The sequence below is a fragment of the Aethina tumida genome, chromosome 1 (assembly GCF_024364675.1).
Source record: "Aethina tumida isolate Nest 87 chromosome 1, icAetTumi1.1, whole genome shotgun sequence".
NCBI classification, from domain to species: domain Eukaryota; kingdom Metazoa; phylum Arthropoda; class Insecta; order Coleoptera; family Nitidulidae; genus Aethina; species Aethina tumida.
The window spans coordinates 8,162,344-8,181,064 of NC_065435.1; the positions used below are offsets into that span (position 1 = coordinate 8,162,344).

At 24.4% G+C, this 18,721-nt stretch overlaps 1 protein-coding gene across 2 annotated transcripts in view; it reads right to left on the reverse strand.

Annotated features, from left to right (window-relative positions):
• Positions 1-17,208, reverse strand: part of LOC109601089 (solute carrier family 12 member 4) — a 146,904-nt gene extending 129,696 nt beyond the window's left edge. For both annotated transcript variants that reach the window (XM_049970764.1, XM_049970763.1), the window contains exon 1: positions 16,903-17,208. In XM_049970764.1, coding sequence (XP_049826721.1) covers positions 16,903-17,032 — 130 coding nt within the window. In that variant the 5' untranslated portion in view covers positions 17,033-17,208. The remainder of the gene's footprint in view (positions 1-16,902) is intronic.
• Between the last annotated feature and the right edge of the window lie 1,513 nt (positions 17,209-18,721).

Below are 18,721 nucleotides of genomic sequence, written 5' to 3' on the forward strand. Positions count from 1 at the left end.
ATTTTTTTTTAATTTTTGTTTAGTTTAATAGTAAGAATTAACATACAGACTATTATTAATGTTTAATAATTTTTTGAACATGTCATTTTACTGAAATTCATATAGGTTGAAAATTATTGAACTTCAGTTAATAATAATAATAAAATAACAGTAAAAAGTTAATAAAAAATAATTTATAAGAATTTTATATAAAAATAAATTTTATAAATGAGGAAGTTACTTGATGGCAACAAAAACCAAAATTAGCAATAAATTTTGAAATTCTTTTTATTAAATATTTGGGAAATTAATTAACTTTTACACTTTTACTTAAATTTAATTTATTAATTTATAAAAAATAACTTTAACTAGTTTTTTCAATTTAATATCAATATAATAAAATAATAAATTTTAAGTTAATTCAATGACACAAGAAACAATAAAAAATGGTAAATATTAATGTATGTTTTAATTTACAGCTATAAATATTGTAGCTTATTTTTCCTCCCAAGTGAAATATTTAATAGTTGGTGAACAAGAAGATAATAAATACAAAGATTAACCAAAAAAAGAAGCACCGACAGTTTTATCTTGCTGGAGCTTATTAGAACAGTGAGAATGATTTTCTGGACCGCAGATGTTTTAATTCGCATCAGAAATTAAATTATTTTTCTATCCCGTTACACAAAACCCAATAATACCAAAACCCGGACAATTACAGATCTCGAAACACATCAAGCAGAACTGCAAAGGGAATGGAAAAAGCGTCAGATGATTAAATAAGTTTCGCAACAACAAGTTTACTGCTTGAGTACTTAATATTTCCACAGTAAAATAAAATTCAAAACAATTTCAATTATATTATCAAAAGGAGTTTTCGCATCGTGAACGAATTTTAGTTTCCCGTTGTTTAACTTTAATTTTTTTGGTGTTAACCGAAGCTCGATAGTTGTTACAAAGTTGTTTGACACGAACTCGTTTCTATCACATCATATAATGGGTGTTATTAAATAAGTATAAACAATATTAACGATTTATTGCGGACGTGGAGGCATTTCAATCGATTACCTTATTAATGTTAAAGCAATAATGATATTGTTTTAGTACACGTTAGTACATGTAAATTGCATGTAATTTTATAACCTATTAGACACGACACATAATCATATGAATTTCATCCAAATCGGTCACACATAATTAAAATAATCCAATTTGGATTTCAGATGTGTTTTGTACCGGAACAAAGGACAAAACAATTTCAATTAAATTTCAGAAAATTGTAAAGGCTGAAAGAAATTGAATGGCTAGCCTTTAGTTATTGAAGTCCTTATAAGAATGTCAAGAATTTTTATAATAATCGGAAACGTGCCGTACGGGAACAAAGCAAATTAAATTGTTATTTTTCTTTTAAAAACTATTAAATTTTCAAATGGGGCGTAAAATTTTACGGCAGCGAGAGCAGATAATTAAGAAGGTGGATGAACGAAACATGAAAAATACGTCTTAAAGATTGATGCTAGAGGAAAACTGGATAATTAAAGTTTGACAAAATGATTTGTTTCGGGCACAAACTGAACGTGCACTCCGGAATTGAAAAATCTCCAATTTTTCTTTAAAATATATGAAATACTTTTAAAATGGACGTGACGAAAAGAATATTTGATATAATAATAATAAAAACTCCTGTAAATTATTCTTCTATAAGTATATAAATATTTTTGAACTTCAAAAACAGAAATTGACAGCAGTTTTTTTATTATATCCAAAAATACATCTGAAAACAATTCAAATTTAAGAAAAATTAAAATTTATTTTTTATACTTTAAAGGAGTTGTGCTTTAAAAGCTTTCAGTAATGTAATAAAGAATTAGAACACTTCAAGAGAATACCTCTCCAATATTTTGTTTTCAATTATTTATAAAGAATATATTATATATAATACTATATAAAGATATAGTATTCAATAAAATCAAAGAAAACTCACTTGAACTTAAAATTGTCGTTCACCTTCTGCCAGTGAGTACGGCAACAGAATAAAATTACCTCAGGGACAACAAAAATTGACATCAATTATTTGAGTCTTCCCAAAGATACATCTGAGTTAAACGGTTCCAATTTAAGTATAATAAAAATTTATTTATTCTACTTTTAAGGAGTTGTACTTTAGAAGCTTTCAGTAGAGTAAAAAAAGGATTAGAACACTTCAAGAGAATGTTTCCCCAATATTTTATTTCCAATTATTTGTAAATAATATATTATTGGATGTAGATCACTTCAATCAATACTCAATGAATTTACTTAAACTCTTGTTATAGACTTAAAAATATTATGCTTACCCTACCAGTGAGCAAGACAACAATAAAATTTCCTCAGATATAACAAAAATTGAATTCAATTGTTTGAGCCTTAAGAAAAATTAAAATTTATTTATTGTACTTCTAAGGTGTTGTGCTTTAAAAGCTTTCAGTAGTGTAATAAAGGAACACTTCAAGAGAAAACCTCATCAATATTTTGTTTTTAATTATTTATAAAGAATATATTATTGGATGTAGATCATTTCAATATTCAATAAAATCAAGAAAAACTCACTTGAATTCTTGTTTTAAACTTAAAATTGTCGTTCACCTTCTGCCAGTAAGGCAACAGAATAAAATTACATCAGGGATAACAAAAATTGACATTAATTATTTGACACAAAATTTTAATGTACAATTTACAATTACAATATCATCATTACACTGAATAAAAGCATAATTACTGAAATTACAAAGGTCAATAACGATATTATAAATGACACTTTTGGTCTAATAATTTTCCAGGAACCAAATTATTTTTACAGAACGTTTATTATTTTAACATAAGTAACTTGGTATTTATTATTTTTACTGGGTGTTTAATCTTTTTATTTTCATTATATATTTTATTATAGAACGAGTTTTATTTTGAAATTATAGAAATAATTCTTAGTAAATTTGTATCTTAAAATATAAATTTTAAATAAATTTAAAAATTTACAACCTAATGCTGAAATCAAATACTTTATTTAAATTAACATCGCTTAAAGGTTTCCCATTGTTTGCAAATGTAAGCACAGATTCCGCCTGTTATCAAAGGCTTATCTAAAAAATGAACATACAGTATAGAAATATAAAACGTCTTTTTTGATAACTGAATAATGACGAATATGAAAGATAAATGTTTTTCTTTCTAATCTAATATAATGCACAATAAGTGTATTTTATAAATGCACATAATACGTAAATTATTATATTAATTATACCAATAAAAGCAACAAACCATAATTTAACTAAATTGTTTTAATAAAACCTCCCTGTATAAAACAAAGAGGTATCTTTAGGGAAACCAACTGTACAAAATTGCAGTTCTCGTACACAAACCGATGGCAATACAATTTTTGCAGCCCCCGTTGACAAAATGTTCCACCGATTTTAATAAAACAAGGTTAGAAAAAAAAAACAAACGTACCTTTGATAAAATAACCCTTGCCCTTGCTAAAATCCATTGCGCATACAAACAGGATTCACACACATTCAACAAAATGAACGATGTCCTCAAGGATTGTTCATTTGTCTCGACTTATAACAAATGAACAAATCTATACAGCATGTTGAAAAATCATCAACTGATATATTCCAGGCTTCGCAACTTTGGTGGGGATTATTGTAAACATTTCAGTTGCGATTTTGTGTGGTGATTTTATGCCGTGCTAGTTTTTCTTTTGTAATTTGCGTTTGGTTTTGAGAAAAACGACGACGACGGAATTGGTACCAGAAAATAATAACCGGTAAAATTTGCTTTTAAGGTGAAGTTGGTTTTAAATTGTGTGAAATATTACAGAAATTTTACTGCCCTGTTAGGCTTATTTACAGGCCGTGTCCTTTTTATACGTTTACCATGATTCTGTTTGTTGTAATTGTTTTTTTGCATAAATTATTGGAAAGCTATAAAAATACGATTTCGTATATCATATTTTAATGCACGCATTAAAAACAATTTTATACCATCAAACAAATAAAACAAACCTATATTTTTTAATGGTTTTCAATTAAAAGTAAATCATTTTAAAACTTGGTATCAATATTCTATTTATTGTTGTTTAATTATAAACAAAAACAAAAGCAATAAAAAATCAATAAATTTACTTTTAAATATTTTAGTTTCATTCAAATAAATAATAAACAAAAATATTCTATAACTTTAATTAAAATTTTATCAATATAATAATCACTATTTTAAATACTTAGTAATTAAAATATATAAAATTAGTTTTAAATATTCTGTTACTAATAAGTAAAATAAATTACAATTAATTTTAATATTTATTATTATTTATAATTATTATTAATCGAATCAATGAACAAAACTATTCTTAGATTTTTGTCATCAAAATACAATTTTTATCCTAAATATTTTAAAACAAAAAACTGTAAAAGCAAATAAAATTTATTATAAATATTGTATTAAAAATAATGAAAATATGTTTTAATTTTGTCTTAAAATTCAACAATTTATTTATTATTTATATTTATTATTAATAAACAAAAATACTGTAATTTTAATTTAAATTTTAATCATCAAAAATTGTATTTTTATCCTAAATATTTAAAAATAAAACATAGGAAAATTAAATATATTTTTTAAATATTCTATTAATAATAAAAAAATATAATAGTAGTAATGTTAATTTAAATATTTGTCATCAAAATATTAAATAAAATTTGCTTTAAATGTTCTATTAATAATAAAATATTTATTTAATAATAATTAATTTTTATACAAAATACTCCAAATATTCTATTAATAATAAAAAAATATATTAATATTATTATAAAATATATAATATAATTATAAAATATATAATATATTATAAAATATATAATATTATTAATAAACAAAAATTCTGCATTTTTTGTTTGAATTTTGTCATAAAAACATCATTTTTATCCTAAATATTTAAAAACGAAACACAATAAAATAATTTTTAAATTTTATTAAAAATAAAAAATATATTGAATAATAATTGTACAATTCAATAATTTATTTATTATTAATATATATGATCATTATTATTTGTTATTCAAAGTTAAAATGTTGAACATTAACAATTATTTATCATATCTTTATTATAAATTAAAATTAAAAAATAATGAGCACAATTTTTATTTTTCCTTATTTAACTCTAAATTACAAAATTTCTATACAATTATAACAATATTAATATTAAATGTCACAAATAACGAAAAAAAAAAATGTGTTTCCAAACTTTAATTAAGAATATTCAATCAAATACATAAATAATCAAAAACAATAAATAAAAAAATAGTAATTTTTATAAACATATTAAATAAATATTACTCATTAATATTAAATATTAAAATAATTATTTAGATATATTTTTTATACCTCAATTAATCTAAAGTAATTAAAAAAAAATTAAAAAGAAAATTATAGACAGAAATATAAAAAAATTGTGTGCGTTTTATTTAAACCTGAAGTAATGTTCGATTTGCCTTTGGCTGTATTGAATTCACCTTTCATTAAAAATTTTATTGAATTATTTTATAGGCATGCAAGTTCGACGTTTGTAGGTCAATGCGATTCAAGTTTAGAATTTGCTCTATAAACAGTCGAGCCATAAAATATTAAAGTGTTTATTATTGCCAAAATCAATTCGGAACGTCCGAAATCGAAACGGGGTGACACAAATCACAATACGTAACAAACAATCGGTGTGGGTGACATAGAGGTTCATTAACAGACAACGGTGCAGTTGCAAAAAAAATGTTCTGCCTAACGTGTGTACCTTCTTCGTGATAACTTCGCCTGACCAGCCTAATGCCAACACCATTCATAACTGTAGAAATGTTAAACTGGCCGCGATCTAAACAAACTAGCAAATAAAATCGTTTTATGCCGCCCCCCACCCTCCTACCTTCCTGATAAAATGCGAAGGTGGATTATAACAAACTCCCTCATTTCAGGACCGTATTTTATCGATTTTATTCCAACCCTGAATATATTAGGGAGGTTTTTTTGCGTTGCCCATGTGTCGGAAATTTTATCCGGTTCTATATATATATAATGGGATTGCGTAATTAGAAATTAGAATATTGCCGGTAAACAGCGCGGACTATTTGATATTTGGTAATGGAACGGGGGGAAATATATTTAAGAAAATTTTAATTCAAGGATGTTTGTAGGCACGCAACCAGTAGCGGGTTAAATCAATCACATTTTGTCGATAATCTCATCAAGAACAATTTATCATTAAAGGCAACCTTAACATTATACCAATTTTATTCCATATAAACTCTTTATCTTTATTGTGAGATTTTAATTTATACTATGCTCAGTGACACAGAAAATACAGCACATACATCCAGTGGTTTTGGTGTAGAGTTTGGGGGTAACAGGGAGAGGCAAAAAGATAAAAATATTGAACTCAGTATCACATTTTTAGTTAGTAATGAGTGGGACCAGACACTCATTGTGGTGGTTAACTTCGTCCTGAGAAACCTCATTCTCTGCCACCCCTACTTGACACTCAATATCCACCCAAATCTGTGCAAGAAGGACAGAATTTTGAAGTCTCATACGTGTTAAATCGTTGATAAGTTCACAGATCTTGATAGCCATGGCAACAATTTTACATCAAAATGTTGGAGATATTCTAAAGTAACTCCCACAATTTGAGGTCGAACACTATCCTGTTGGAAAATTGAATTTTGAAGGGTCCTAAGGTAACGAATCCCACAATTTTTTGGATGTATCGTTGGGCAATCAAATTGAAGGCAAAATCTAATCATTTTTTGTGTACACACTCAAAATTTTGTTAAAATTGATACGGTGAATCTATGTGTAATATTTTTTATATCACAGTTTTATAAACAGGATAAAACTATTGCATAATCTTATTATAAAAATAACTGAGAATTAATAGTAATAAAAATAAAAGGATTATTGCTGTCTGTCAATAACTATTATCTTAATAACCAAAAGTAATCCTTAAGGATCAAACAACATTGCATTTAATCAGTTTATAAACAATAGATTGTAACATAATAGATTTTATTTGTTACTTCATAAAAAAATATTAACTGTTAACCTCGTCTGATATTATGTTTGTGACAATATCTGATATACACAAAATATTTGCTTTAAATTTTTATCGATTGATAATCCTCTGAGGTGTAATAGATTAAGGTAATAAAAGTAATTAGTAAGTAATTGTAATATTATAATCACCAGATTAAGATTATCGAATATTGTGTAGATATAAAGAAAATATTTGTAATATAATTTTGATAATCAAAATTTTTCTAGAATTAATTTAAATAATAATAATAATTTAAAATTTTTAATGTTTAGGTTTAGTATGTATATCAACTAAAGAAATTATGAAATTTAATTTTTTAAACGTTTTATTTTATAACATGAATGTAAAACAATTAATATATAGATAAAAAGCAAATGAGAATAAAACATTTAAAGGTTACAAACCTTTAAATCAAACATATTTATTTTATTAAATTTAAACCAGCATGTTTTCGATTGTTTTATATAAATACTTTCGACATAAATGTAAAATTTATTAATTAAGAGAAAAATAGATTTAAAATAATGTTTAAATATCCATACGTTAAGCAGCCTTAAATCAAATTTCGACAACGAAATTAATTTTTATACTGATAAAATTTATTATTTATGAAAGTTAAACATTTTATAGAATTATTTTACGAAATGAAATTTAATAGTTGAATCAAAAATAACGTATTATAATTACATAAAAGATCTATAATAACTTAACTGATTATAAAATTCACATAATTTTATTAGAAATATTTTTTAGAACAATGAATGTATTAAAATTTGTTTTAAATAAAAATTAAGAAAATTATTTATTCTAATATATTGATATTCAATTTAATTATAAATTTATTTATTATTAGAATATTAAATAAATATGGCACAAGATAAGAATATTTTACGAATATTAATTTTTATTAATAAAACAACAAATCTATTAAAATTTGTTTTAAATATTATGAACTGTCCTTATCAATAATAAATATTTAAAAGAAATTTTTTTATTCTAAATTAATGATTTAGATATATATTTCAACAGGTTTTGTTTAAAAATAAAATAAAAATCAATATTAACTTTTATTAATTAAACAATAACAACTCTGTTAATTTTTTTTTAAATATTATAAATTGTTCTTATCAGTAATAAATATTTAAAAGAAAAATTTTTATTCTAAATTATTGGTTTTGTTTTAAAAAAATAAAAGACTACTTATTTATTTTTTTAAACAATTTAATCATAAATTTATTTATTAGAAAAATGTATTAAACAAATATAGAACAAAATAAGAATAAATAGAATATGTTATCAATATTAATTTTTATTAATTAAACAATAACAAGTCTGTTCAATTTTTTTTAAATATTATAAATTGTTCTTATCAGCAATAAATATTTAAAAGAAAAATTTTTATTCTATATTATTGCTATTTTTTATATTTTAACAGGTTTTATTTAAAAAATGTTAGGTCTACATATTTTTTTATACAATTTATTTATAAATTATTTATTAGAAAAATATGGCACAAAATAAGAATAAATAGAATATGTTATCAATATTAATTTTTATTAATAAAATAAAAATAAATCTATTCAAATATGTTTTAAATATTATAAATTGTTTTTATCATTAATAAATTTTTAAAACCAAGATTTTTATTATAAATTTATAATAAATGTTCATATTTTAACAGGTTTTATTTAAAAAAATGTTAGGACTACTTATTTCTTTAAACAATTTAATTATAAATTTATTTACTAGAAAAATATATTAAATAAATATGGAACAAAATAATAATAAATAGAATATGTTATCAATATTATTTTTTTTTTAATAAATTTTTAAAACAAAAATTTTTGTTCTAAATTATTTATATTCATTTTCTTTTATTTTAAATAATTTGATTATAAATTTATTTATTAGAAAATACATTTTTCTATAAATAATAATTATTCTATAAATGTGGTACAAAATAACAATAAATAAAATATATTTTCAATATTATTAGCAACAAATTTTTAAAACAAAAATGTTTATTATAGAGACTGATATTCATAATTAATAGGTTTTGTTTAAAAATGTTTGTCCTGAATTGAATTAATTTCCTCATAACCTTATTGAATACTGTAAATTATTAAAAAGTGCTCTATATTAATTTTCATGAATTATAAAAAGAATATATTTTAATAGAAACGAAAATAGCCTTTTTAAATATTTTAATAATTAATATTTATTATTATTATTATTAATAGCCACTATTAATAATTAAATTTAAAAATTATAAATCTTGACTCCCTATCTATTTTTCTTTATTTTTAACTCAAAATTACAAAATCTATTTGAAATACAATAATACTGATGATAATAATAATGTATTTTCCATATCAATTTTTTACTGTAACAAAAATATTGACTCGAAATATGAAAGATAAAACCATAATCAAAACGTATTTATAAGGAATAAGCAAAATATATGTAAATAATATATATTTTTAAATAAAAATAACAAACCTTCAGTTAATCTTCTCATGTCACAATCAATAATAAAACAGGATACCCATACACTTACAGCACACCGAGAAAACTGATAATAAACTGATGAAATTAACAATTTAGACAATCGTTACTTAGATAATGTGGCTTAAGGAGTTTATTATCTGAATATAGGTGAATTTCATGCGAAAACATGAGCAATTGATATGTTAATAAATCGCCTTACAGATAAACCACCACAAGTTCCAGCAATTCCATGAGATACACGCCACGAATATTTTATGTCACAATACAAATATTGCACGTGTAAGGGATGTAAACGTAAAAGATGAAAATTGCGTTCACTCTGTTTGACTTTAATATTTGAGCCAAGGAGTCAAGATGGCGGCTCAATGTTTGAAATATGCCTTCCTCTAAATTATATTCAGGCATCGGTTACGTGTTTGCATCCTTCAATTCCGCGTCGAAGACGGCGTAACAAATACACTTTAGAACAAACTACAATGTTATTAATATGGCCCGTCTCAAGAGCGATGCAAAAATCAAAACAAATATTTATGTTTAATGATCAAACATCGTGAGGCCTACGACGTGAAACGAGAACGTGCCTCTGTACCGCACCATGGATCTGTTTGATTGTGCCGGATTTTACGATTAACAACGCCATCCTTTTGAGGAGACCTTCCCGTTACAGCCATTTTTATTAACAACGTAATGCCCCAGCAGTTCAATTATCCGACCATCTGCACGTTGTGGTTGTTGACCACAACACTGGCAGTGGTTGCTAATGAGATTTGCAGGGTGTTACCCTTAACTTGTTCACTTTATTGTTGCTGTCGCCAACATGCGCAATTTAATTTTATTCTGTTAGTTCGACGAACACAAGCGGTCTATTTCAAAGTTTTTTTATTCAATTAAAGATTGAAGAGATTTTATTACGTTTTGTTGTGGGCAGGAAGTTTTAAGACAGACTAATTAAGAGGTGAGATTAACTTTTATCAAACAGGAGATGGAAATTCATGAATACAAGTTTTTTTGAGAATAAACCTCAATAAAAAAACTTCTCTTACGCTCTTCCTAACTATGCTATTTATTTTATTATTATGTTATATTTAAAGCATTTCTTTGAGTTATTCTTAGTAGGATTTATTTTATTTTATTGAATAACTAACTTTCAGTTGAAAGAATGAGACATAATGCACTCCAGAGAAAAGGGAAATAATCATTAATATAAAAAATCAACGTCTAAATATTGCTGATCTATGAAACAATACACTCGTTTGGAAATAGAATCAGAAAACAACCTAACAAAAAAACAAATCCTTTTATATACAGACAAGTTGGAAGAATCAATAAACTAAATCCTTCTTTGTCTACGAGGCAAATAAAAAATTAATTAATTGAGTCATACAATAGCAATGTGTGTGTGTATAGTAAATCAATCAGACGTCGACTGAATGAACAAAACTTGTAAGGATGTATTTCAGTAAAGGAACCATTGGTATCAGAAAAAAAGTTTGTACAAAAATTATTAATTATCCTCCAAAATTTTGACGAAGACTACTTTGGAGTGATGAATCCAAGTTTAACAGAATAGAATCAGAATTTTTATGTTTGATAATGATCTGAAAGATGTTAAAAATTAGTTAAAAGGTAATCATGCTGAAGTTTACGATTGGCCAACGTAAAGTCCGGATCTAAAACCAATTAAAAACTTATGAAACAACATCAAATCTCCATTAAAACACTAAAAACTATCAAAGTTACAACAAAATATCAACAATTTGTATAAATCATTTAATAAATATGTACAGTAATGGCCATAATTATAACAACTTACTAAAATATATTAAAAATATGAGCTGTACTAGTTGAATTGGATGTCAGTACCTCAGTATTATTAAAATATTTAGAGAAACTGGCCAAGTGATAGCTACGAAAAAATTTGTCTGAGGTCGAAAAAAAGATCAAAAAACAATACAATTTTATCGTCAATTGAAATCAAAGCCAATCTAGAGGCAATGGGATTTGCTGAAATTAGTTCAAGGACAGTGAGAAGATGGTTAGTGAATGGGGGTTCGTTTGAAAAACCCTGGATTCTACTAAAAATGTGAAAGTCCAATTTTGACTTGCTTAGGATCACATTCACTGGACCACAGAACACGGGGGCGAGTAGTCTTAAGTGTTAAACAACCTACAGGGACAAAACTACAAAAAAAGTTTGTTATATGTACTGAGAAACATGGTGGTGGTTCAATTATGTACGTCAATTCTTCTGACGAAGGCCCCCTTAGACTGATTTAAGTATATGGATATATTAAACAACAATTTGCTTTCACATATTGAAGAAATGATGCTCTTAATAAATGTGTTTCAACATGAAAAAGATCCCAAACACAAATCCATCCCTATAGAAAACGTAAGGGATCATATTTATAACCAAATTCGATATAAAAATTTTACAAATTTAAATAACACAGATTTAATCGTTAAAAATCCCTTTCAAAGTTAAAATTGCCATATTTATGTGCAGCTCAATTCAGAAAAATATATGTATCATTTTATAAAATCGTAGTTTTTATAACACTGCATAAAACAACAATAGTAAATTAATATTATTTTAACAATTCACATTGAATAAAATGGTTAAAATATTTAACATATTAAAAAGTTGTGCTAATTCCTGTTACCTGCCACATTGCTCAGTTATTTTATTTAAAATTTAATTCAGTAGAAATTATATTAATTTAGATAGTAAATGAATAATTGTAGCATAATTATGTTTATTAAAATATTTTAAATTAAAGGGGAGCATTTCTTAATTAACCTTTTATATTCCTCTGTTCACCACTGTAGCAACAATAAATTGATTTACAATAAAAGTTCATTAAAAGTACATAAGAACAGCAGCGAAAATAACTTAATAATGTTTGTGAAGGGTGAAGTTTAGTGCAAGATGGCGGCCCGGGAAAACATAAAGGGGAAGTTTAATGAAATATGAATGCACTTATCTTGCAAAATCAGTAAGTGCTTGAAGTAAAAATACCTCCGGACTATAATTATCGAATTTGGTGTATTAAACATTCACAAGGTAGATAATCAATTAATATGAGTGTGTTTACTCAATGCTCCATTATAAATGTATGATCGAATATCGAATTTTGTAATAAAGAGAATAAAAGCTCCATATGTGACAATGTGTTTGCTTTTAATTAAATAATTGAATAAATGTGTGCACTGTTTGTTGCAATATATTACACAACGTGCGTGTTTAAGGATTAATTTGTTGATGCCTATTACTTATAAATGATACACCTAAACATTATATATGTTGTTGTATGATTAGCCAAGGCAGATTAAATTTGGGATAAACACACTAAATACCACTGCCAAAAGGTATTAGTTCTGTCCGGCCGTATTTATCACTTCGGACGAAAATTAAGTTCATTCGAGGAAACAGATGGATTCGTTCACGTATCAGTTATAATATAAATTTAGTTGAAGCTTTAACATTGAAACAAATGCTGACCATGAACTAAATATCGCCTAGGCTAGGTTAAAGTCGATACTATAAGGTTGTATGGATTTATTGACGGAAGCGGCCAATTTGTTTGTAGAACGGTATAAACAACAGGTGTTAGAAGGGGTTAGATTGTCACCAGGGTTGGATTTACCAAATAAAAGACTACCACAAGCCAAAAACATTAGTAGGGCCACGAAAAATCCGTTCACGCATCCAAAAAAACGAATAGATGAGGTTTTATTCACTGGAAACACGAAATAATCAGTTTTGTATCCATATTTTTTTAAAACATTGTTCTGAATAACATTTAAAACTTTTTAAAAACAATTTTATACGGACGGTTGATGTATCGGTTGAAATAATAAAAATTTATTTTATAAATTTCCATGAATATTGATTTCGTTTCGTGGACGTTTTAAATGTTAATAAAACAATTGCGAATTTAATTGAAACTGCAAATCTGTAAGGTCAAAGTATAAAGCTAAACTGGGGGAAAATTGTAGCAAAACAAATCACAAAAAGATTCATAATATCCAATTATAATTATAATTCTGGTATTGCAATTTTAATCAGTGAAATAAATTTGCTGTGAAATTTAATGAAATATTTAAACGAAATTTACATTTAATATTATTTATAATTAACCTTACAGGCATATTCATTATGTTTTTTGTAGTAAAAAAAAATGAATACACTTAATAATAATATTTTTTAATTAGTTGCTGCCATAATGAATAAAAATATTATTATTATTATTAATTAATATAATTTATTTATAGCCACTCATTTATTAATCATCAAAAAACTTTATTTATAATTATTATCTACTGTAATAGAATAATAATAGCTTTAAAAATTATTTATATTTTAACTTGCCATTTTTATGTTATTACTAATAAATAATATATGAGTATTCATGAATGAAAATATATTGATTATTGTCATAATAAATAATATTATACATTACCATATTAGTCATAATAATAGTAAGTCTAAATTAAAAATCAATTATGTTAGTAGTCATTATTTTTTTATTATTATTAAAAAATAAAAAAATAGAATTACAAAAATCAAAATACTAATGTGTATGAATAATTAAACAATTATTATTAAATTAAATAACACTTGTTATTGTTATTATTATTTATTATGATGTATAATTATAATATATAATAGTTCATTTAATGATCCTAAACTAATAATTTGTAAATTAATTATTTTCATAATAAATAATTTATTTATGATGAATGATTTATATTCTTGTTTAATTTTCTAATTAGACTAATTTAAAAGAAATTATGGACAATAACATTAATTTATTACATTTACTATTATTACTATTATTTAATATAATATAATAATTAATTTAAAAATTATTTATGTTATAATTAGCCATTTTATGTATGAATAAATAATTATTATTAATTATTATTAAGTTATAACAATGGATATTTAAAAATTATATATAAATCATTTTTATATTAACATAGTTGTCTTCATAATTAATAATAATAAATTACTGTGTATCACCATTTTAATATAAAATATTAATATTATAAATTAATTAAGTATTAAAATTCAATATATTATTAAGATTAAAATATTTTAAATTTAATTAAAAATAATATACTTTATTTAATATTATTATTGCATTATTAATATTACTGTTTTTTTTTCTTCTAATTAGTCTGATCACATATAATTATGATTGATAACTAAAAATAATATATTTAATTTAATATTATTATTGTATTAATATTACCAAATATTTGTTGTCGTTGTGACAAATTCATACATAATTTAATTTGAATTCTATTTAAAAAAAATGAGAATATTCATAGAAACATCGTATTATTAAAATTTTTAACACATTGAAAAATATTGAAAGAAATGATTTTTAAATTAACATATAAATTCTTTTAATTTAAAATATTAAGAGAATGATTAATATTACTGTTTTTTTTTATTAGACTGATCACATATAATTATGATTTATAATTTTATTTAATTTTTAATTTATTATAATTTTTATTTAATTATTATTGCATTAATATTAACAAATATTTGTTGTCGTTGTGACAAATTCATAAATAATTTAATTCAAGTTCTATTTTTAAAAAATAATAATATTTATAGCATATTTATAACATCATATTATTAAAATTGTGAACACATAGAAAAATATTGAAAGAAATGATTTTTAAATTAACCTATAAATTCTTTTAATTTAAAATATTAATTGAATTATTAGTATTACTGTTTTTTTCTTCTAATTAGACTGATCACATATAATTATGATTGATAACTAAAAATAATATATTTAATTTAATATTATTATTGTATTAATATTACCAAATATTTGTAGTCGTTACGACAAATTCATACATAATTTAATTTGAATTCTGTTTAAAAAAAGAATATTCATAGAAACATCATATTATCAAAATTTGGAACACACATATAGTACAGTTTTTTTTTCTAATTAGACATTAATATATAAATTCTTATAATTATATATATTAATAGAAGTATAAATATTACATACTTTTTTCTATTTATACTGTTCACATATAATTATGATTTATATTTATAAAGTAAATATATTTAATTTAATATTATTAAAATAAAATTATATTATTATAATTATATTATATAATGATAATAAAATTATTAATATTACAGACTTTTTTTCTAATTGGACTATTATATTAATATTAATAGAAGTATAAATATTACATACTTTTTTTCTATTTAGACTGTTCACATATAATTATGATTTATATTTATAAAGTAAATATATTTAATTTAATATTATTAAAATAAATAATTTTTAAATTTTTATATAAATTTATATAATTTAAAATGATAATAAAATTATTAATATTACAGACTTTTTTTCTAATTGGACTATTATCATATTATTTATAACAAAAAGTAATATATTTAATTGTGAGAACTTCAACCTAATTTAATTCGAATTTTATTAAAATAATAAAAATATTCAAATTAACATAAAACCATTAAAAATTATCGCAAACTTAAATAATAAGGTAATGATTCACAACTGATAAATCCAAAAACATTTTTATTAATATGAATAACATCCTACATATAGTTAAAACCTGAATAAACACAATCAAAATATTAAAAAAAAAGCGCAAATTAATTGCGAAAAGATAACAAAGTCAAACACGTCGCCTCACAAAGGATAAAACTTTCAGTTTGACTCCCGCAAAAGGCACTTTCCTGCAACCTACATTAACCGGAACCGGAGCACGTGTTTCCGTTCTTGAGTCCAGGCCTGGGCCTGAGACAAAAAGCGGCCCCGCGAAAGGTCACGAATCACCTCAATCGAACGTGCATTGAGCAAATCAGCGTTTGCTGATTACACTTTTCGAAAGCGCTTTATGTTGTTTTATTTTTTTTTATCGTTAACGTTGTATGTATTTACTGATAAAGTGAGCAACCCTAGTTTTGCGCGTACATCGCACAAACAAGGCCGTCTGTATGAACAAAGAGGGAATGGAAATGATTAGGCGTGTGTGTGTTTATTTGCATATAGTTTCATTAGTGTAATTTTATATAAGGTGTAAAGTTAAGAGGTTTCCGATTCAAGCCGTACAAATATAACAAAATGCATGGGTGTTATAAATAGAATCAGCATTGTTTAGACCTTATATTAATATTTACCAGCTCATTGAATGGAATGTAGCTTTTTTTTAGCAACGTCTCACTAATGAACAATGAAAGTTATATTACACATGTGGGCATAATTGTATTAAATAAATAACAAGTAACATACCTCCGTTAGTTTCGATAGTGGAATTATTTGGTAATAATTTTTCTGTTACTGAAACATCGTCAGGACTCTCGTCATATTTATGTATGTTGTTGCTGTGCTCAGATTTTGAAACTTTGAACCGGTCCGGCATTTTCAAAATTCAAAAACTAACAATGAATAAACATTAAATTGTTAATAAATACAAACACCAATTACAGATTGTCTTAGTGAACCAGTAGTAAAATCGACAAATACACACAGAAAACCACTTTCAAAATTTGATTTTTCTGCCAACTTAAAACAAATTTATATATTATTGAAATATTGGCAAGCGCGCACAATTCATGAAACAGACAGCTGTCAAGTGTTTGTACTCGGGTTTGTTTACAAGTGAAATAACGACATCTATTCATTTAATTTGTTCCACCCGCGGCCGCGCCATCTACCAAGCGGCGGACCCATCACCAATTTATAAACCGGCAGTTTCGCCGACGCCCCGTCCGCATTGGGTGGCGTTCGTCACCCATATCGATTTCCCGCCAAACGACACCTTTATTATAAATTACCCCCGCTCGCACGGAACAACGGGAAAGATTTATTTCCACGATGTCTGCCTCGTGAAATTGTTTGCCGTTGGGGGTGGGCAAAAAAATTTGGTACAAAACCGCACTTTTATTTGTTATTTAGTCTCGCCGGAGCCGCAGATTAATAATTTTCCGCTCCGTTTAATACAGAACTATATAAATTGTTTCTAATTAATGGCAATTTTTATGTTGCACGTATTAGAAATGTTTGCAACGTACAGGGACAACGTGTTTTAAATTAAATCCATGTTTTATTTATTCTATTTTTCATATATTAATTATTATTACGATTATTAAATTGCAATTCTATTTATTTTAATGTTACATAACGAATACTGATTAACGCTGTTTTCGCCTTACCAAAGTAATTACCTTAGATACTCACTTTGTATAAAATTCCCTAAGGGAATTCCGTTTCATGTAATCAACAAGATGCATTTGGCCCGTGACGTCACAGGAGGTTGATGCCTTCATATTATAACGTGGGTTAAGCGGATTTTCAATTTTATGTCAAAGGGGTAATTTCCTACTTAAAAGGATTTGGAACATTGATTTTAATAAAAATATTTGTTTAATATAATATGTATGTGCCAATAAAACTTGATATGTTCAATCCGGATTTATTTCTCATCAATTACCTAAATCCAACGGACCGATTTTCTCTTATTTATGTAATAAAATGCAGCAAGTCGTAATTGCTTTCGGTTACGATCAGTATGTGGTTAAAGATATCGATTTATGTTTTTGTTTGGAAATGCATTTGATAATTACTGCAATATATTTCTTCCTTAATATGTTTTTTAACTGCTGGTCTAGTTACACGTTCTAACTTTAATCGAAAATGTTCTTAAAACATTTATTAAATTGAAGTTGTTTTAGTCATTACTTTTAGTCATACCTAAATTAGTTTTTATATGGTAGGATAAATAAAATACTGTTTAAACACATTACAAAACTATATTTTAGTTATATATTTCTTTCTCAATATGTTTTTAACTAATTATTTAGTTAAACGTAATAATTTTTATTGAAAATGTTCTTAAAGATATGTTTCTGTTGAAGATATTTTAGTTACTACTTTTGGTAATACCTAAATTGTTCTTTATGTGACAGGATAACTAAAATACTATTTAAACACATTACAAAACTATATTTTAGTTAAATTTGTGCCCATATATACTATAATATATTTCTTTCTCAATATGTTTTTAACTAATTTTGATTGATAATGTTCTTAAAGATTTGATTATATTGCA